This window comes from Podarcis gaigeae (assembly GCF_964106915.1).
Source record: "Podarcis gaigeae genome assembly, chromosome: Z".
NCBI classification, from domain to species: domain Eukaryota; kingdom Metazoa; phylum Chordata; class Lepidosauria; order Squamata; family Lacertidae; genus Podarcis; species Podarcis gaigeae.
Genome location: NC_139691.1, coordinates 39,305,818 through 39,327,796, shown reverse-complemented (window position 1 = coordinate 39,327,796; position 21,979 = coordinate 39,305,818). Strand labels below are relative to the sequence as shown.

The window sequence follows — 21,979 nt, the reverse complement described above, 5'->3', positions numbered from 1 at the left end:
TTCAGCTCCAATCAAGCTGTGTGTTGAATCTGCATGGGTAACTGGGGTGCTTGGGTCATATCCTGCTGCTTTTGAACTTAGCAGAAACATTGCAAGAGAGCCATGATGTTGAATTGCATTACAAAAAGCTGGCTTTTTGGTGATAGTTGGGAATTACCCATAAACATCCTTGCTTGTATTTTTCTTCTGATTTACACTGAAGATCCTATAGGTTTATTTTCTGATCCTTTCATACAGATGTAGTGGAACTGCGGGTTTCTCAACCTGAAAGACCTGAAATAGGATCCTTTCCAAACAATGGTACTGATTCCTGGTATTACTAGGGATCTGAAATAACAGTTATGAATTTAGCTCACACCTGCTACATAGAACCCTAAAAGGGTTTGGTGGTCAGCACAAGTTTGATAGTAGGGATAGGGGATAAATATGATTTAGTTCATATTTAAAGACTAACCTACTTAATTCTCGCTTTCTAAAAAAATACACAAACAGAAACACAGCCATCTTTTAAAATTCATACTCCTCTGAAAGTTGGGATGCAGTTCTTTAATCAAGTAAAGTGTACAAAAAGGAAATTGTTAATTGGGACATAAAACTAATGCAATAAATCACATGCCTGAATGCACCCAGGAAAAACTAAAATTATATTGAGAAGAGGGAACAGACTTGCATTCTGTTGCTCTAGAAGGAGGATCAGAAGCAGTAGGTTTCTACTACTGTGGACCAGGAAAAAGACCTTGGGGGCATATTATATGGCTCCATGAAGATGTCAGCCCTGTGAATAGAAGCTGTGAAAAATGGGTGGCAGCTGTTGGGAAAAGTGCATTTTAGGGATCATTAGGAAAAGGGTTGAAGTATTGTAAGCCTGCACTTGGAATACTTGGAGAGGCTGAACAAGGAGAAGTCTGTGATAATACTAAAACTGTGATAACTCCAATGAAACTGAATGTTGGAAGATTCAAGACAGAACAAATGAAAATAGTGTGGAAACTTGGTTTTCAAATGTAACCCATTCGGAAGACTGTTCGAGTTCCAAAACATTCAAAAACCAAGAACTCAATACGGAAGCCTAAAAATGGAAAAATTAATACAAAAAAACTCAATACAGAAGCATTCAAAAATGGAAGCATTTAGGGAATTTGAGTTCTGAATCATTCGTCAACGGACACATTTGGAAACCAAGGTTCCACTGTACTTATCCACACAGTGTATAGTTAAACTATGGAACTCATTGCCATAACAGTGATGGCAACCAACTTGGGATTAGAAAAGTTAGTGAAGGATAAGGCTATCAATGTCTACTAGCCATGATGGCTATGTTCTACCTCCACTATTGGGGGCAGTATGCACATGAATCCCAGTTGCTGGGAATCAAAAGTGGGGAGAATGCTGTTGCACTTATTGTGGGCTTCCTGTAGATATTCAGATGACCCCTGTGAGAACAGGAGACTGGATGAGATGGAACTTTGATCTAACCTAGCAGGCTCTTCTTAAGTTCTTATGAATGGTTTCTTATTACATCTGAATTGGGCCTCTAGCACCCATGAGGAGTAGAGTTTAACTATGGAACTGACTGTCACAGAATATAGTCATGACCATGAGTTTAGATGGGTTTTTTGTTTTTAGGATTTCTTTTTAAGGGGATTTGATAAATCCATGGTGGAAACAGCTACCAGTGGCATGATGACTATATGCTACTTCCAGGATCAGAGACACCATGCTATTGCTTCACTGTCAAATGCAGTATGTGCCTGAATGCCAGTTGTTGGGAAGGGTGCTGTTTCACTCAGCTGATTGCAAGATTCCTAGAGGCATCACTTCCTCTAATAGCAAACTCCTGATGAGTACCAAAAGGACTGGCGTCAAAGCAGGGCTAAGAGGAAACAAGAGCTGTCGCCAATCAGGTGCCATCAAGATATTTAGAACTACAGTGGTACCCCTGGTTGTGAACGGGATCCGTTCCGGAAGCCGGTTCACAACATGAAAAGAACGCAACCCGCATCTGCCCACGGGCGGGTTGCAATTCGCCGCTTCTGTGTATGCGTGTGTTGTCATTTTGTGCGTCTGCACATGTGCGAGCAGCGAAACCCAGAAGTAACCCTTTCCGGTACTTCCGGGTCACTGCAGGACATATCCTGAAAGAACGCAACATGAAGCGGACATGACTGTATTAAATTCCCTCCCACAAGAAGTAGCAATGGCCACCAACGTGGATGGCTTTAAAGGGTCATTAGACAAATTCATGATGGACAAGACTGTCAATTGTTACTAGCCATTGAGGCTGTGCTCTGTCTCCACTGTCAGAAGCAGTATGTCTCTGAACCCCAGTTGCAGGGAAACACACTCAGGACCTGCTTGCAAGCTTCCCAGTGGCATGTGATCGGCCACAGTGAGAATAGGACGCTGGTCTATGTGGGATTTTGGCCTTGTTCCCAAGGGCTCTGTCCTTAATAGCCAGGATGCTGCTGCCACTCCACTGCTGCCAGTATGTTTCCAAACAGAATTCAGAGTGTTGGTGCTGACCTTTCGAGCCCTAAATAGCCTCGACCCAGTATACCTGAAGGAGCACCTACACGCCCATCATTCAGCCCAGACACTGAGGTCCAGCACTGAGGACCTTCTGGTGGTTCCCTTCCTGAGAGAAGTGAGGTTACGGGCAACCAGGCAGAGGGCCTTCTCGGTAGTGGCGCCCACCCTGTGGAACACCCTCCCATCAGATGTCTGACATTCAGAAGACATCTGAAGGCAGCCCTGTTTAGGGAAGTTTTTAATGACTGGTGTTTTAATGTATTTTTAATCTTTTATCGGAAACCGCCCAGAGTGGCTGGGGAAACCCAGCCAGATGGGCAGGGTATAAATAAATTATTATTATTATTATTATTATTATTATTATTATTATTATTATTATTATTATTTTCCACCTGAGGTGCTCAACTCATTCTGCCTAGTGGTAGCAATCTGCCCTAAGAGCCATGGCTTGCTTTCCCAGTCAGGATCTGGGTTTACTGCTATGTGATTTACATTTTCTTTCTTTGAAAGTGTTTGCTTCCTTATTTCCAGCTCAACTCCTTATCACCACACAAGGTAAGTAAGTAAATAAATAAATAAATAAATAAATAAATAAATAAATAAATAAGAAAGACAATCTCAGGGAAATTTTAAACACTTCTTAGATCTCTGCAGTAGGGATAGTCAAGGGGAAAGGAGAGGTCCTTTCTTCTTGGCAACTGTGTTTGGCTGATAATGCAGCACTGTGGGGTGGGATAACTCTGGATTTGCATATTTTGGATTGTCTTTTTCCATTAAGCTTAGAAGAGAATTTACCCAGCCAAAGGAAAGGAAAGCAAGCAAAAGAATTGAAATGAATTATATATGCTGTTGGTGCATTTCGCTTCCTCTGGAGAATGAGTTTAGCATGTGCTTTCACACATTCTGATCACTGTGGCACCATTTCTTAGACAATTAAAATGGGAGGTTCATTTCACTCTTATGTCTTGAAGATTTTATTTATTTATTTAAAAAGCTAGAATTAGCCATTCTGTGAATCAAGCCCAGAATGCCTTATTTGGATGCAGACCAAGGCAGGCCCCAAATCAATGTAAGACAATGTCCAGCATGGCTAACTTGAATTCCTCTGGTTTCAGCCCACTAACTCCTGCAGAGGCATAATGGGAGAAGTCTTCTCTGGGAGTGGCTCATTTTGCATGGTGTGGAAACAGTGGGCAGGGAGAGGTTTCTCCTCCCTATCTCATTAGCACTAGAACTTGGATTCACCCATTGAAACTAATTGGTGACTGAGTCAGGATAAACAAAGGGAGTCACTTCCCCCAGTGCCTAACTCGTTTATGAGATGTGCTGCCGCAAAAAGAGGTGGTGACAATCACTTGGATTTGAAGGCTTTAAAGGAGGACATGACACACTCATTGCTACTTTTAAAACAGTGAAGGGGGAGGGACAGTAAAGGACATTTTCTAATGAATGTAGTAGATGGAGTATAACAATATGTCATGGGGCCCTGAGTAACAACAGTTAGTATGTGAATGTGGATAGAATGAAGGAGCACATTCCTGTCTTATACTGAGTCAGATACTTGGTCCTTCACCCTCAGTACTGTGCACACTGAGTGGGAGAAGCTCTCCAGGATTTCAGCTTGAAGCCTCTCTTGGTTCTGCCTGGAGTTTTCAGGAACTGAACCTGGCATCTTCTGCTTACAAAGCTTACTGAGCTATGGCCCTTCCCACTCACGTCCCGCATCTCCTCCAAAAGAAAATATAGAAACTGTGATTTAACAGGTACAGGCAGGTGCCAGAAAAAATAGAGGCAGGCCCTGGTAGATATGGACAGTTGAGATATAGGGCTGCAAATGAGAATGCTCCTGTGAAATATATGCAGTGCTGTTTGCATTTACATCAGTTGTAGTCTGTAGGGCTACCCCCAGTCTGCACATATGGGACTTGTGCAGCCCTACATGGAGATGATAGGGAATGAAACTGAAACTGTCTGCATGCAAAGATGTTACTCTAGCACTGAGCTTCAACCCGTCCCCTGCTTCACAGACACACGGCTGTTTTCATCTGTGAAACATTGGACGGCAATGGCAGACTCCTGGCTTTAAAATTTCAGAGCTGCCCTGTGCAGTGCCTCCTCTCACCTTCTGTTGTTCAACATTGTTGCAGCACCCATGCAAGCAAACTGGGCACAAAAATGCTGCAACATGGAAAAACAGCATAAAAAACCATACCCAAAATTGTGAAGGTATGTGCGGGTATCAGCCACCCCATCAGTTAAAAATGGGTTCGTACATCAGCCACTACTGTGCTTGCTCACAGAGAGAAGCTCTTACTGTTTCCCCTCCATTCAGAATGGAAGGGGGGGGTCATTGTCCAATCCTAGCTTCCAATAAAATGTTGGCATTTTTAGGGGAAGGAAAGACACTGAGCCAGTGCAAACCAAACAACGGCCAAGCAGGAAAAGCAAACTGTTTCCTGTGCATTGTGGGCTTTTGAAGGGATATGTACTGAGATAGTGGTGGGCACACTGGCACAGATGCTACACTGGGCACCCCTGCTGTAAGCCTTAAAAAAAACCTCAGTGTTGCCATGCAAGCAAATGCTGTGCTCCAGTCCTAACATTTACATCTTTGTTCAGCTTAAAATGAAAGATCATACATGTTGTTATTTTTTAAAGCATTACCTTAATTTCTGCATCTGTCTCTCAACTCAAGCATTGGGGTGGAAACTTCATTCGCAAGCAGAGTCACTCCTTAATTAGTTTCCAAGGCAACCTCTGGGGGGGGGGGGAGGAACTTGGTTAAACTGAGTAGGAGAAAGCAGAAGAAAACATGGCAATGTCAAATGATAAGATAATGCCCTAAGAATTGGCTTTTTTCCAAGTAGCTTGGTCAATGGAGCATTTGCTCCATGTGCAAAAGATCCCAAGTTCAATCCCCAGCCTGTCCAAGAATGATTTCAGAAGATCCCTGACTGAAAATCAGAAGAGCCTCTACCAGTCAGTGTAGACAGTACTAAGCTAGCTGAACCAATAATCTGACTCAGTAGAAAGCAGCTTCCTATTCTGCAACAGCTCTTCCTTCCAATGAATGTGTCCAGAACAAAGAGGTGAAAATCTCCTCCTGGTTCTTTGTCCCACTTGGTTCTTGTGTTATACTTCATATAGTTCTAGGTTCTCCTATGTAGAAAAAGTGGCACGTGAATTTCATGTGAGCAAAGGCAAAGCTGCCAACCAGCACCACCCAGCTGCTTCCTTGCAAGTAAATCTGCCAGTGGGTTAAAACCCCAACCACTACATGTTATGGTTCAGGTTTTTCCAAGGAGCAATCCTCCATTTACTTGATCTATTAAATGTATTTGTATTGCACTCACAGTTTGTTCCAGTGCCTCTGGGTAACTTACATAGCCTGCTTTCCTTATATTGTCACATCACCTTTGTGAGGTAGATTAGGATGAGAGTGAGTGAGTTGCTCAAGGGCTCCCATTGAAAGATGCCAACTACATGAATTAACTCTGCCCCCTTAACAGCAGATGGGCATATAAAAATTAAAATTAAGTAGACAGGGATTTTTCCTGGTGCTGAGGAAGAGTAATAGGGAAAGTTCCCCAGGAACTATCCAAAGTTTTCTGAACTGTCCCCCTTTCCAAGTAAGATGCAATCACATATCAGCAAAATCAGGTTGCATAATTTTAGTTGATTGGGAAGTTTTATACAACATTGGGATTTTTAAGCTAAAGAATGGGAGAAATGCACTGAAAAATGTGGGATAACACTCAGTGTCATCTAACATGTCTGCAAACAAATCAGAAGGAATGCTTACGAAATAGCTGGCAACGTCTAATCTCCTGCACAAACAAATTGGGATGAATGCTCAATAAATAGGTCATCAGGAAGTGCCCTGACATGAAAGCTATCTTTCATTTTACACCCTACTTGGTGCTCCTGGAGGATAGGTAAGTTAGGTTTCCTAAAACCACAGCTGGGCAGAATGCTATTATCTCAGAAATAACATTTTTGGAAACAGCGCTGCCTTAGATGAATCCCATTCTTGATCAATTCCCCAGGGTTATATTAAGTTTGCCCAGCTGATCTCATCCTCTGTTGTAGCCTTCACCATCCTGGTTCACCCCTAGAGTATTGGACTACAGCTCCCATCAACCCCAGCCAGCATGACCAATTGTTGGGGATGATGGGAGTCCTGTCCAAATCATTGGGCAGGAACCAGATAGGGGAGGTCTACTCTAATTGTCTCAAAAACAACAACACAGGAGTGCTTAGAAAGCCTAACATACAAAAAAAATCTTCTTTAAATGCCTTAATTTCAATGTGAATGTTACATGCACATTTTGGCTATTTGCTAGATGCCACCTTTAGCACTGAAGGGACGCAGGTGGCGCTGTGGGTTAAAGCCTCAGCGCCTAGGACTTGCCGATCGAAAAGGTCGGCGGTTCGAATCCCTGCGGCGGGGTGCGCTCCCGCTGCTCGGTCCCAGCGCCTGCCAACCTAGCAGTTCGAAAGCACCTCCGGGTGCAAGTAGATAAATAGGGACCGCTTACCAGCGGGAAGGTAAACGGCGTTTCCGTGTGCGGCTCTGGCTCGCCAGAGCAGCGATGTCACGCTGGCCACGTGACCCGGAAGTGTCTCCGGACAGCGCTGGCCCCTGGCCTCTTAAGTGAGATGGGCGCACAACCCCAGAGTCTGTCAAGACTGGCCCGTACGGGCAGGGGTACCTTTACCTTTTACCTTTACCTTTAGCACTGCAGTCATAAAGGAAGAGCAGCCTATTCATTTTTTAAAATAAAATAATGAACTAAAACAAAAAATGGTAGACAACACAGAAGATTCTAGTGAAAACAAAGAAATAAAGAAAAAAGACTGTGCTTACGTGGGTGCATCTTATAACCATTTTCAGTAACCCGTAAAAACTGCTGTCTGTCCATTGGAAAAGTACCTCATTGTATGGTGCTTCTGCAGAATGAGAAAAATGCATTGGAGCAGGTCGATCTCTCATTGCCACCCCTGCTTAAGAGGCATATTTCTATGAGTTGTCACTTACTGCAAAACCCACGAAAATCTTTAGCAACGCCGTGTGTCATCTTCGATATTTTATCTGGTGGAAAAATATAATGGGCTCAGGAATATCTAAAATGTCACCTTTGGAAGCGGCAAATAGAAAAAAGAAAACACTGCAGCAAATGGTTTAACCCTCGTTTTAAAAGATAAGCATGGATCATTAGGCATTGATAGATCTGGGGAGCTGAAAGCAATGCATTCACAGTGTCTATCCTATATCCTTCAATAAAACTATTGTAGACACAGTTCCAGGGCTGGCACCAGGCCAGAGTGGGCCCTCAGAACAGGAGGGGCCTCCCTGCCCCACTTCCACTGGCCTACTCCATCATATCTGCTTTTCTTCCTTTCTCTTCTAGAAGATTGTGTAAATGATACAGTTCTCTGCAGTACTGGTGTTTCCCATACCACTTAACAGCAACAGACACACTTCCATCTCAGAGGCTCATCTTTGTCCCAGGAATTCCAAGTGTGTTGAGGGAAAGCAAAGACGGTGGCTAGAAAGCTTCTGAGATGAGAGTTTAGTTTCTGGTACTGAGCATCAACAAGGGAAGGGAGGATGAAAAGCCACAAGGGCTGCAGAGCGACTGGACTCTACACCACCAAGTTTCTATAACCAGATGATAAAAAAACCTCTTTCTTTCCTCTGAAAAAAACCCCATAAACTGGAGAGGAAGATCTGGGTTCCACTGGGCTCTATGGGGCACACCAACCCATTGCTGGCACCAGCATTGTACAGTTCTATAACACACCCACAAGTTGGAAATTATGAAAATCATCCATGGGCAGGGGAGTGAGCAGATCATTTGTGTTTACCACTAGATTTCTTATGAAGTACAGTGGTACCTTGGTTTATGAACTTAATCCGTTCCAGAAGTCTGTTCTTAAACCAAAGCATTCTTAAACCAAGGTGTGCTTTCCCATAGCAGCGGGGGACTGAAATTACAAATGGAACACACTCAACAGGAAGCGAAACATGTTCTTATTCCAAGGCAAAGTTCAGAAACCAAAACACCTACTTGCAGCGTTCTTAATCCAAGTTGTTCATAAACTAAGCTGTTCTTAAACCAAGGTACCACTGTACTTAATTTCTTAAGGGTTAATGCTAAAGAAAGAGGCTTATGTTGTTGTTTACCTGCCTGTCTTGCACAATCAAAATAAATAAGCTGGCTAGGCTAAGGAGCTGAACAAAGATTCTCTGCTCTCATTGTAACAATTCTGTCAGTTTTCCCTCCAGGTTGCTAGACTCAAAAAATGTATACACAGTTGACAAGATTTATATGTTCTGCTTCTGTATTTCTGCTTTGTGGAAAGGCATTATCAAATTCATTTGCTCCTGTAGGGCCAACGCCAGTGTGGCTGATTGGTTCTGATAAGCTTGCCTCTCTTTCCATTCAGATTGCTGCAATGTTTTCTCAGGCTTACATGCCGTTAGCTCTAGGCTAGGAAGATGTGCTGAATTCTAAAAGTACTATTAGGGCCTAATTAAGTCATTTTCCCTCTAACGAGCTTCGATTTCACCACATATATAAAACAAAACCTGATAAATTTCTTCTGGAAATGCTGCTATTTTCTCAAGCAGGGATTTGGCCGCTGCTGCACAGTGATCTTATAACCACATGATGCTTTCAGACTCTCTGCAGGAAATCTATTAGATTTCACAGAAGCTATACAGAGTGTCAGGTGCCCTGTGCCATGGACCCAGCAAGGCAGGGCTGGGCAGGGCAATATCAGAGCAATGAACAGAACAGACGTAGTAGAATAAGGGTGAAGTTTTCAAGGTGAAGTTTCAGGGTGCCGGGAGTGCCAACTTGAATAAAATTTGGGGGGGACCCAGGTGAGAACCCACCCTGCACAATCGATCACAAGTTGCAGCATGCACAAACCATTTGAATGGCAGTGTCCATCAATTGGGGGGGCTGAAATATTTTATTGGGGGGCTGAAGCAACCTCAGCCCCAAGAGGTTGGCTCCTGTGCTACCACAAATGTATGGTAATGAACCCAGCTGACCTGGTCTCTTCTACAATACCTCCTGTATACCTTAGTTCCTCATTTTTGGGAGTGCCTTTTAAGTCAATAAACCCTTTTTTAAAAGAAAAAGAAAAAAGGATTCTGACCTCTGCAAGTTGTTATTGGTTTGGTTGACACCAACCATCTTTTGTTCTATCTTATCACTTTGCTTTACTGACTTTGAAACTTGCAGGGAGTGTATGCTAAGGTTGCCATATTTCAAACAGTGAAAGTGTGAAAAATTGTTGACCTTTTTTTGGCAAAGTTGTTGGGCTTTGGGGGCAAAAATGCAAAAAAATAATAATCCACTTTTAAAGCTATTTTTTATGGGAAGTCGACAAAACAGCCCTGCCAGCATGGGCTGCCATACATATGAATTTTCCAGGACATTTTCCCCTGATTTGCACCCGGACACTGCTGCAGTATTCTGGTTATGTCCAGGAAATCCCGGACATATGGCAACCCTAGTGTATATGTGAACGTGCAATTGTTAACATGTTCCTGGTATTCTTATTGTGCAGCTGAGCACATCATTTAAAAAAAAAAAAAAAACCTCAGATATGCCATCAACTAGCAGAGTCCTGCCTTAGTTTCAAAACAGCTTTGCCAAATAGAGGGTAATTAATGAACTGTTTGCCGTTTGCACATAGAAATGACTGGATTTGGCTGTGTGGGTAGCAGACATTCAAAGAGCAGCTGCAAAAGATTGTTCCCACTTAATCCTGGCAAGACAAAGACAAACTAAATGTAATAACATGGCATTTTCTATGTAGAAGCAGAGGGAAAGGTAGTGCAGGTTCTGGTTTTTTTCCAGTAGAATTATCTGTCTCTGAAATCTAAATGAGCACTACTTCATTCTGATGATTACCGTAACTTTGCCTTCCAGTATATATTTTGAAAAGTTGTTCGTCCATCTGTTATGCATTTGAACACCTCTTAAGATCATGCCACCAAAATTAGCGAATATCAGAGATTAGGAATTTGTGAACTTCCAGATCTTCTTGGACTGCAGGTCCCATCAATTCTGACTGAGGCTGATGGCTGTTAGAGTTTGACAACATCTGAAGGGCCCCAGGTTTCCCATCCCTTGTCTGTATAAAGATATAAAAGTAGATTATTTGGGGACAGATCATTGGTCCATCTAGCTAGTACTGACTGCTCTGATTGGCAAAGGATGTCCAAGGTCTCAGGACTAACAGCCTTTGTAACTTGAAGTTGCCAGGGATTGAACCTGAATCCTTCTGCATGCAACATCTACTGTTGAGCCACGGGTTTACAATTTTGTCTCACTTCACAGTTACAGAACACATAAGGTAAAGGTAAAGGGACCCCTGACCATTAGGTCCAGTCGTGACCGACTCTGGGGTTGTGGCAATCATCTCGCTTTATTGGCCAAGGGAGCCAGTGTACAGCTTCCGGGTCATGTGGCCAGCATGACTAAGCCACTTCTGGCAAACCAGAGCAGTGCACGGAAATGCCATTTACCTTCCCGCCAGAGCGGTACCTATTTATCTACTTGCACTTTGACGTGCTTTCGAACTGCTAGGTTGGCAGGAGCTGGGACCAAACAATGGGAGCTCACCCCATTGTGGGGCTTCGAACCGCCAACCTTCTGATCAGCAAGCCCTAGGCTCTGTGGTTTAACCTACAGCACCACCCACGTCCCTACGGAACACATAAGTTTAGTCAATTCTGCATTACACATGCATGTGTATAAATATATACTACATGCAAGATTCAAAAGAAAGAGATAACATTATGGAGCAGACTCTCCTGTTTCCTACACATATTTCTGGTGTGGTCTCCAGGTATCACATTTGGACTGCAGGCTAGATGTTGGTCATCCATTATGCTTGAACCTGTGAGTGTGGCACAGGCTTTGGCCCTCTGTGCTGACCAATAAGACACAGGGACAGTGCTGCAGAGGCAAAATCTCTGGAAAGGATGAACAGCTTTGTTTAAAGTACTTAACAACACATGCCTCATTCCTTAACAACTCAGGGAGATTTCTCCATGGAAACCTAACCGCATATCTTCAGTCATTGTGTTGTTCTGTGCCAAGAACTTCCAAGGTTCCCAGGAGTACTGTGGAAGCCTTGTCTGTGGTCTTTTGCCTGTTCTGTAGATACAAGTCAACACTTAGATGCCACTGTCACCAAGCAATGGATGTTCATTTGTGAAGGTGCCCTAAGTACAGGTTGCCAAGAGAGCTTGTTGAGCTTCCATCTTGGTAAGGAAAGTAAGAAGTGTCTCTTGGACAAAAGTTGGGGAATGGCCATTGTTCCCTGGTAGAGCATCTGCTCTGCATGCAGAAGGTCACAAGTTCAATCCTATCATCTCTAGTTAAGGCTAGGAGATAACTGTTTCTGAACCATTGGAGAGCCACTGCTAGTCTTTGTGGATAATACGGCTGTGGATAGACCAGTGGTTTGATTCAGTATGTTCCTTTGATGCATTCCATGCAGGATTCGCATTAAGGTGTTCCTTCCACCAACACCACCCCAGAAATCTGTAGACTCCATGTTTCTTTCACAGTCAGCAGTTCCAAGCAGAGATCTATGCAAGACTAGACAAGAGATTAATATGTTGCTTTCATGAACAATGTGTTCTATACCCAGTCAAGGAATCCTCACCATTCTCAGTATCTGTGCAAGGCTAATATGACCTGGGGAATAGGCACACATGATCACAAAGTAGAAAATCTACCATCAGATGCATTCCAGCACAAGGTTCCATTCATTTCAAAAACGGAATTTGCATGGGAGAAGTCCTTTGCTGTGAGCTTTTGTGCAACACTTCCCTGTGTGGAAGGCAATGTGAATAGCAGGGGTCACCACAGAAATCCTTGCACGTGTGCCTCAAAGTCAACATCACCTTATGCTTGCCTTTTTATTCATGTGGAATTACCTGCAGCTAAATAATGTGTCTTTTTTTTCCCTTTCTTTATCCCTTATACAGGTTGCAACCCTTAGTAAACATTCCAGAAGTTATCACTACATGCTTGCTAATCTGGTAAGACCTTCTGTCTCTCTCTCCCTCCCTCTCTCTCTATCTATTTATTTATCAATGTAGGAGATTTAGCATGACTGCGGGAAATAACATACTGACCTTTAAGTCATGCCATTCCTAATTGCCCAGGCAAACTGAAGGATGGTCACTAGAATCTGATGAACTGTGTGCAGCTAGTTCCAGGATTAATGTTTCAAACCACCTCACACTTTACCGTCTCACTCCCAATAAAAGCAAGAGTGGTATACAAGTCAGGAAGCTAGCTTAGCAGCCCTTCTCAATCCAGGGAGCTGCTTCTGATGAATACATCCTATCCAGATCACAAGAAGCAATCCTTACATTCAACCCTAAGCAATCCAGGCTGTATCTGGAGCCCTCTGTCCAGTTCAAAAGACGCTGACAAACTAGAATAAGTCTAGAGGCGGGTGACTAGGGCCTTGTCTGCACTATACATTAAAAGCATCATTATACCACTTTAAAGAGTCATGCTTCCCCCAAAGAATCCTGGGAACTGTAGGTTGCTAGGGGGCTGAGAGTTGTTTGGAGGCCCCTTTTCCCCTCACACAGCTACAATTTTAGAGTTCCCTGCGAAAAGGGATTGACAAATCACTATGAGAATTGAAGTACTTCTTTACATAGCACATACAGTAGTTAACTATGGAATTCACCCTTTTGCCTGAAGCAGTGATGGTCACCAAATTGGAGGACATTTTTATATTTAACAAAAAATGGACAAATTCATGACAGATAAGGCCTTCAGTGTCTACTGGCCATGATGTCTAAACTCTCTCTCCACAGTCAGAAGAAATGTGCTTCTGAATACCAGTTGCTGGAAACCACAGGAGAGGAGGTTGTTGCATTCTGGTCCTCCTTGCAGGTTTCATACAGCCATCTGGTTGGCTGCTGTGAGCGCAGGATGCTGGACTAGATGGGCTATTGGCCTCATCCAGTCAGGATCTTGTTATCCTCTCTTAAATTGAGCCCAGAAGGGAATAGGAAGTCAGTGAAGACTGAAATCTTGGCAAATTTCTTTTGTATTTAAGGGACATTTCAAAAAGGTTCCATTGAGCATGTGCAAAGCTCAGGGCATTTCTAAAGCACCTATTTGAATCCTGGCCAGAATGTATTTCCCAGCCCTTGCTGTGTGGCTTTGGAACAATGCTAGAACTGGGATGTCATAATCATTTGTTCTCAGTGACTGCCTCTTGGCTTTTTACTGAAGCTTCCCTGCCCTAATAATCTGAAACTAATTCATAATTTGTATTTCATCTCAAATTATGCCACTGAGAATCCAGATCTCCTTTATAATGCTTCAACCTCACTGCTAAGAAGTACGACATTGTGCTTGGTTATTTTACAGTTGTTATGAAGACTCAAAGTTAATCCATAATTCTATTTTGCCAAGTTGTCAAGCTGCTTAACAATTCATTTGTCCAATTCCAGGCAGTACATCTAAAGCATATTGTGGAGAGAGTAAGATATAACTTGTTTCATATATTAAATAACTAGATATAGTGTGCCCTGTGTATGTCTATTTTTAAGAGGGCCAGCCCAAGACATTTTGGCACCTGAAATGAACCACAGGGAGCAAGGGGAAAGTGAAGATATACACCAGGAATAAGCAGGGATTAAAGTTCTACATCAGGAACAGGGGTTGGGTTGGGGGCATCAAATCAACCTTTGATGGTTGAAGTGTTAATCAAAGGCTGTTGCTTGGGGGAAAGGGGGCCCACCCTAAATGGATAGGTGTAGACCCCAGGAGACCCCAGAAAGCAACCCGCGCCATTTCCTCTTTAATGGGAGGGGGTCAGCAGGCTGCTATGGAGGTGGCATGCGAGGAGCCCTGCTGAGGTGTGCTGGAGTTGTTCCTGCCACCACGGCGGTGGTTGTGGTGGATGCATTCCTTGAAGGCCAGATCTATTGCCCCTGTGAATCCTGCCGCCCAAGGCGGTTGCCTCACTTTGCCTCATGAATGGGCCGGCCCTGATTTTTATCATGTACTTTATAACAGGTTTTTCCCAAGGGTTTCTTCTTATGGCATGAGAGACAGACAGACAGAGAGAGAGAGAGAGAGAGTTTTGAAAGTCTTCTCTCCACTTCCCATGTGTTGCACGCCACCCCAATCTCCAAGCGGTGCGAGATTCCAGGGGTTCCAGGCGTTTACCCAGGGTTCGTGTTTCCTTGGGGTATGAGGCACAACAGACTGTGGTGTCTTTGTGATACATGGTTTATTTTCCTGCAATGGAGGTGTTCGCAGCATCAATACCCCAAAAGGGTCTTGCTCCTCCCATAGACGCAGCCTTGGTAGGGCCAGCCTGCAAGCACACACTGTTTGCTGAGACCCTTACAAAAGGTGCTGGACTGTAGAAGTTGGCTAAATACAGCAATGCATGTTCTTAAGTGTATATGTGGGATTACTGAATCTGGATCAATTAAATTCTTCCCACTCACTATTCACAAAAAGGGCTTGGTTAATGTAAAATAAAAAATATAAACAGGAAAGAGCATAATCAAGGTTGTAAAGCATAGGAGAGGTAAAAAGGTAGGATTTTCCTAATAAATAGAGAGCATATAATGTAGAAAAATAAAAGCAACAAAACGCATAATAAAAGCAAAAAGTTGTGATTTGGTGGGGGAAGAGAGTTTTGTATATTTGAATTCGACACGTAAGAAATGAAATCCCACCAAACAGAATAGAAATGTCCTCTACAATAGACAGAGTCCACATAGCACAGAAATGTTCTCTACAACAGCCAGAGTCCACATAGCATAGAAAAGTTCTTTACAATAGCCAGGGTCCACATAGCCTTATACTAAGACTAGAGTTTAGTTCTGTAGTGTCTTCCATTTCTGGGCCAAAGAGGTTTGTCTTGCAGCCAGCATCCATGTTAAGAAGAAGTTCCATAGATTGGGAAGATGTGGTTTGATCATCCCACAAGTTCAAAAGGGTGAGTTGCAGGGAGGCTTGGAGGGGACATTTTTTAAAAAGTAAATAAATTGATACTTCTTCAAATATGTCAATCTAAAATTTGGATGCCAGAGGGCATTCCTACCATAAGTGGAAAAATGTCCCCCTGCTACTGCAACCACCCCAACAGTCTTCAGGATATTTGATGTCATATGAGAAAACTGCACTTGTGGTGCCACCTATACAGAATTTTTAGACAACAGTCCCTTAAATAAGGTGATGCTTATTTATAAGGCATAGACACATAATTGCATCCCATCTGCTTTCAATTGTAGGTCCTTCTGCTAGCTACAATGTCTATGTTCTATTTCTCTGTCACAGGCAATATGCCTCTGAGCACCAGTTGCTGGAAATCGCAGGTGGACAGAGTGCTCCTGTGCTCAGCTCCTGCTTGCAGGCTTCCAGTAGACATCTCGTTGGATACTATGAGAAGAGGATGTTGGGCGAGATGGGTCATTGGCTTGGTCCAATAGGCTCTTCTTATGTTTTTATGCATCTATACTGCATTTCTGAATTTCAAAACAGTTATTTTTTTGTATTCCAAAAAAAATAAATGAATGTATTTCTAATTCTCTCTCTTCCAACTTGAAAGTCAGCAACAGTTTATACACCCAGCAGGATAAAGTGGTTAAGCTGTTCCTGGCATGTGTCGCTTTAGGATGGAGACTGCAAGATTGATTCCAGGTCAAAACAAAAAAACTATTTTGTCTTTCTAGGGTTTTACAGATATTTCACTGGAAAGAGTAGTACAAGGAGGTGCCAATGTAACTGGATTTCAGATTATTAATAATGACAATCCAATGGTCCAGCAGTTTATGCAGCGCTGGGTGAGACTTGATGAAAGAGAATTCCCCGAAGCAAAAAATTCTCCGCTAAAGGTAAGTGTTGTGGAGCAGTGACAGAATGGGTAAGAAATATTTGTCTATAGCTTTTTCAAGGTAGATACTGGATCTGAAAAAGTTGGAGGCTACTACGCTAAAACACATGAACTCTGAAGGCCGAAATGAAAAGTTATGGATATTGGGTGACCACTTTTCAAACCATGACCATTGTGGCAATTCTTCTTCTTTCCCTCACCACTAATTTGTACCACTGACTTTGCTCTCTGAGATCTCAGGTAGGAGTCCTTTCCCAGCTCTATTGGAGATGCAGCTTCTTGGAACTCAATATTTGTTGACTGATGCTAATTGATATCTGCTGACTGAACACTGTGTTAGACAGACCATGTACATATTAGGTAAAATGTCATACAAAAATGTGTGTAGTGGGAGAAATTTCCGCAAAATGCTAAAGACTTTTACAATAGCTTTTTTCAAACTCATGGAAATATGGATATAGTCAAACTTAATCCGTTCCGGAAGACCGTCCAACTTCTAAAACATTTGACAACCAAGGCATGGCTTCCAATTGGTTGAAGGAGCTTCTTGCACTCAAGTGGAAGCCACGTCGGACATTCAAGTTCCAAAAAACATTTGAAAACCAGAGCATTTACTTCTGGGTTTTCAGCATTCAGGAGCCAAAATAATGGAGGCGTTCGGGAACAGAGGTTTGACTGGACTGAATTTAAGCCTGGCAAACTGAGAGAAACCAAAACTGACATATTCACCCATTCCTACTTGGAGACAGGACAGTGCTATCTTATCCAATCCAGTGCAAAGATCATTGCAGTGTGCCCTGTATCAGAGCTCTGTAGTGTAATTTACTATAGTTTAGGCCTAAAAATAACTGATTTGGGGGCCGGGGGCAAAAAAAGTACTCCTCTGGCTTTTAAAAAATACTCTTAGTGTTGGGTATCACTCAGGAACGAAACTAATATTTGCACATCTGAGGAAGTATGCATGCACATGAGAGCTAATACCCAGAACAAACTTAGTTGGTCTCTAAGGTGCTACTGGACAATTTATTATTTTTATTTTTATTTTTTTGACTGTGTCAGACCAACACGGCTACCTACCTGAATCTAATATTTGCACAAATTTACTCCTGATTTGTTAAATTTGTACAGTATTTATCAAAGAGACAGCCACTCCCTTTAGAAAACCATCCTGGCAAATGAATGTACAATGTCTGGGACTAAGAAATGTAATTGGCTAGAGACTAATGCCCTGGTGTGTTGATTTATTCAGTATTTCATCTACTCTTTCCTCCTTCCCTCGCTGGCTTTCCTTTGCATGCTCATGCATTTGTTAGTAGAATACAAATAAAATAGAAAATTTGATTTGTCTCTTGGCGTGATTCCAAGGAGGCTGCATTTGGGTTTCTGATCATTAAAGCAGGCCTGGCCCGAGGGAGAAAATACCACTCTGTGAGCTTTATGTAGTAATAGATTGGACAGCTCTTACAAAACCCTTTTCTTGTCTATGTAAGAGCAAAAGTTGACTCTAATGCTCAGTTGTACGGTGGAGCTGTTCTGTGATATTTGCTAGTTTTAACTTTTTAAAAGAAACTCTAACAAAAAACAAACAAGTGAAACAGAAGAAGCATTAGTTAGTTAGTTAGTTAGTTAGTTAGTTAGTTAGTTAGTTAGTTAGTTAGCTAGCTAGCTAGTTAGTTGGTTTATTAAAGATTGGCTCCTCCCAGATATATTTGGGCTACCAACTATCGTGCTAGGGAAATGGGTTGCAATTTAAAACTCAGGAGCCTGATTCCCTCAGATATTGCCTATTTGTCTTAGAAATACAAAGTTCTTCAGAGAGGATGTATTTATTTCTTTATGGGCTTCTAAGCAAAGGCAGACTTTTTTTAGAGCAAAATGATGTTATAGGGTTTGTGTAGCTGCTGGGAGCATAGATCAAGTGCCTCCTCAACTTGGGCCACATTCACACTATACATTTAAAGCACTTTATACAGCCATGGCTTCCCCCAAAGAATTATGGGAGCTGTAGTTTGTTAAGGGTGCTGAGAGTTGTTAGAAGACACCCATTCCCTTCCCAGAGCTAAAGTTCCCAGAGTGGTTTAGCAGTTCTTCTTCCCAGGGTACCTTTAGGAAGGGAATAAGGGGTCTACTAAGAACTCTCAGCACCCTTAGGAAACTGCAGCTCCCAGGATCCTTTTGGGAAAGCCATCATTATTTAAAGTGCTTTAAATGTATGGTTTGGCTGTGGCTCCACCATTTAGTTTAGTAGAAGTGAAACAGGAGATAAAGGGAATGTTTTGAGAGGTTGCCACCCAGTGTCCATAGGGTTGTATCCTATAATATGGTATGGGGTTGGGGGAAGGAGGGTTAGTGATTTGTGGGTTTTTTTGTTATTGTTTTTAGTATTTTTGTGTTTTTATCTTGTATTTTTATGCTGTGAAATGCCCTGAGATCTAAGACAGAAGGGTGGTATACAAATTAAATAAATAATAGTTCTATGCATAGTAGACCCACTAAGTTAATAGACATGGCTAACTTAGGCCCATTAATTCCTATGGGTCTACTCTGAGTAGTACTTGGTTTGCTACGACCCACTACTTTTCATATTAGCCTTTAACTCAGAGTTGGTATGTTGTAGCACAGTAGTCGTCAACTTTTTCAGAACCCACCTTCAACCTTAGCTTCAGCCATGCTATTAAAATCATACACATTCTTCTTTCTCTGTATGTTCCTGCTTCTCCCTCTTCTCTGGTTCATACATAATGCTAAGCTATGGTTTGTTTAGCCAAACTATGGTTATTCTGATTGTGTAAACCTAGCCCAGCAGACTATTGTTTATTGTCTACCAACAAACATAAAGCAAAGCCATGGGTTGTTGATGGCTCACAAACCATTACTTGTTTTAACTATGTTATGATATGGTGTCTGAATCCAACAGCCTTGTTTAATCATGGTTTGATAGGTCACCCACCATAGATGCTGGTCAGACAAGACTAGCTGGATATAAGCCATGGCTGGTTTATTCATCCATGAAATGACTTATGGTTTGTTGAATAAATAATGTTTCAAATCGAGCATGGTTCAAACCAAACGTGACTTGTTGCACAAATTAAGCCTCAGTCTCTCCCCACATCCACATGTAACATTCCTGGTTCAAACCATAGTTTTATGGAGCAGGAATGTGCCTAAGCTCAAGTACTTTCTCTCTTTGTCTCCCCTTCCCTTCCTGGCTACAGAGGAAAATGTTTGTTAAAGCACAACTTGCTGTAATGTCTGAGTTTTCATGGGTTTCAAAGCCATGTCTTAGGATAAACGTGAATAGCATTTCTGCATCTACACAATCAGTAATCCCCACTCTAACACTTGGACTCAGAGTTAGTAAATTCTGAACAGACAAAGAAAACACAGCATGCAGGTGCCTATATTTTAGATATCAGCATGGTGGGGACTTGGTACTATGTCACCCTGTGTGAGGCCAAATCTTGGCACCGCCTCCTGTCCTCAGACTACCTTCCCAAAGGCAGTTAAGGAGGTGCCCACCTTTGAGAAGGAGGCGTGAGGATTTGGCTGGGTCCTAGAGCCCTCCTACCTCCTTCCCAAAACTGGGAAAGCCCTAACTCAGCTTTGGGGAAGAGACAGGGAGCTATAGGACCCTGTCAGAGCCTCATGCCTCTTTCCCAAAGCCCAGTGCCTTGCTTACCAGGCTTTGAGATGGTGCCCCCATTAATTAATTAATGGAATTTGCTGTCACAAGGTCTGGTGGCAGCCACTGGCATCTCCTGAAAAGAAGACTATATGAGCCCTATTCGGACTCCCCCACCCCCACCACCCCCATTTTTCCAGCACTCATAAGTCAGAAAGCATGTTTCTGAGTGGAGAGACGTTCTGGAGAGAATCCACTTCCCATGTGGGGTAGAGTTGCTACACTAGCCTTCCAGAAGTAGGGTCAGTGTTACTTACTGGGAGGGAGAGGGCTGAGGCAGTCAGGAAACTGGTGCAGTGACTTTGCACCATGCCACCCTCCCCTGCCTTGCTTCTGTCTCTGCCATCAAGCAACAGCAAACCAGCAGCTGGGAACCCAGCCCAGTGGCTCTACCCCAGCCGCCGAGAAGCTACTGCAGTAGCCACAGAGGTTCTCTGCACAATTTAGAATCTTGCATAATCAGGGTTCTAAATCACATGGGGAGTCTCCAGCTAATTTTGTCAACTCTTAATATTCAGCTACAAAGAAATAGAATGCCGACCACAGAAAGCAATATATTCAAAATATAGGCAAATCTCTAATTTTGAAGAGTTTGGTTTTCTTTTCTTTTTTAAGTCTTTCTCTGAAATAAATCCAATTCACTGGCAAAAAAATAATAATCATTTAGAGATCTTACCCTTCCTACGAACAGGAATGTTTATCAGATTTATAACCTCAATAAGAACGGTAATTCTGAACCATATGAGAAAGCAGTGAAAGTGGTGTGTTTTCGTTGTTTTCCTAAGGAAAAAAAATAAACAGATTTATTGCTGGCTACATATTTGAGTTAATAGAAAATACAGTCCAGAGAGATGTAATTCATGTTCGCTGTGCTTTTAACACCAGACAGCCTATATTGGCTAGCTCATTGTTCAACAAAGAAAAAGAAGAAAACTGCAAGCAAAAAGAGGAAAGAAAGAGATGTTATATAGAATATATTTGGTTTATAGCCAGAAAGATGTCATGAATAGACCCTGCACCTAATGAGGCCTTGAATTTGTTTTACGGGAGTGGTTTCCAACTTTACTTGGCGGATCTGTGCCACACATCAAGTTAAAAAGTTAAAACAAACCTATGACCCAGGAAACAGGCATAGGAGTATAAGAAGCTATCTTACACCCAGTGCTTTTTTCTGGCGGGACGCATACCCCTAAACATTTTGTGAATCTTTGTATTTTTGTCCATTTACTATATTTATTTTTCCCAATTTGAACTATAAAATGGTGGTTTTCTTGAGTCAAAATGAAAGTACCTCTAAACATTTTTTGGGGGGGAGGGAGCACTGCTTACACCAAGTCAGACCATTGGCCCAACTAGGCTAGTATTGTCTATACTGACTAGCAGTAGCTCTCCAGCATCTCACTAATGTGCCATTCCCAGCCCCATCTGGAGATGCTGGGGATTGAACCTGGGACCTTCTTGAGAGCCAGTGTGGTGTAGTGGTTAAGAGCGGTAGTCACGTAATCTGGTGAACTGGGTTCGCGTCTCCGCTCCTCCACATGCAGCTGCTGGGTGACCTTGGGCCAGTCACACTTCTCTGAAGTCTCTCAGCCCCACTCACCTCACAGAGTGTTTGTTGTGGTGGAGGAAGGGAAAGGAGATTGTTAGCCGCTTTGAGACTCCTTAGGGTAGTGATAAAGAGAGATAACAAATCCAAACTCTTCTTCTTCTTCTGCATGCAAAACAAGTGCTCTACCCCTGAGAAAGAGCAGGGGCAAAGCAGCCAGGCGTGCAGCCTAGGTCCATTGCCAGGTGAGTGGGCTCTTTGCCTTCTGTCCAGGTATGTCACAGATCAGAACTGGATCCTCCAAT

The 21,979-nt window shown here is 42.7% G+C and overlaps 1 protein-coding gene across 3 annotated transcripts in view; it reads left to right on the top strand.

Annotated features, from left to right (window-relative positions):
* The window catches only part of LOC310836915 (glutamate receptor 3), a 210,259-nt gene that overhangs the window by 90,727 nt on the left and 97,553 nt on the right, over window positions 1-21,979 (top strand). For 2 of the 3 annotated variants that reach the window (XM_083722848.1, XM_083722847.1), the window contains exons 5-6: window positions 12,551-12,604; window positions 16,286-16,447. In XM_083722848.1, coding sequence (XP_083578974.1) covers window positions 12,551-12,604; window positions 16,286-16,447 — 216 coding nt within the window. The remainder of the gene's footprint in view (window positions 1-12,550; window positions 12,605-16,285; window positions 16,448-21,979) is intronic. The other variant, XM_083722846.1, reaches the window with a different exon arrangement.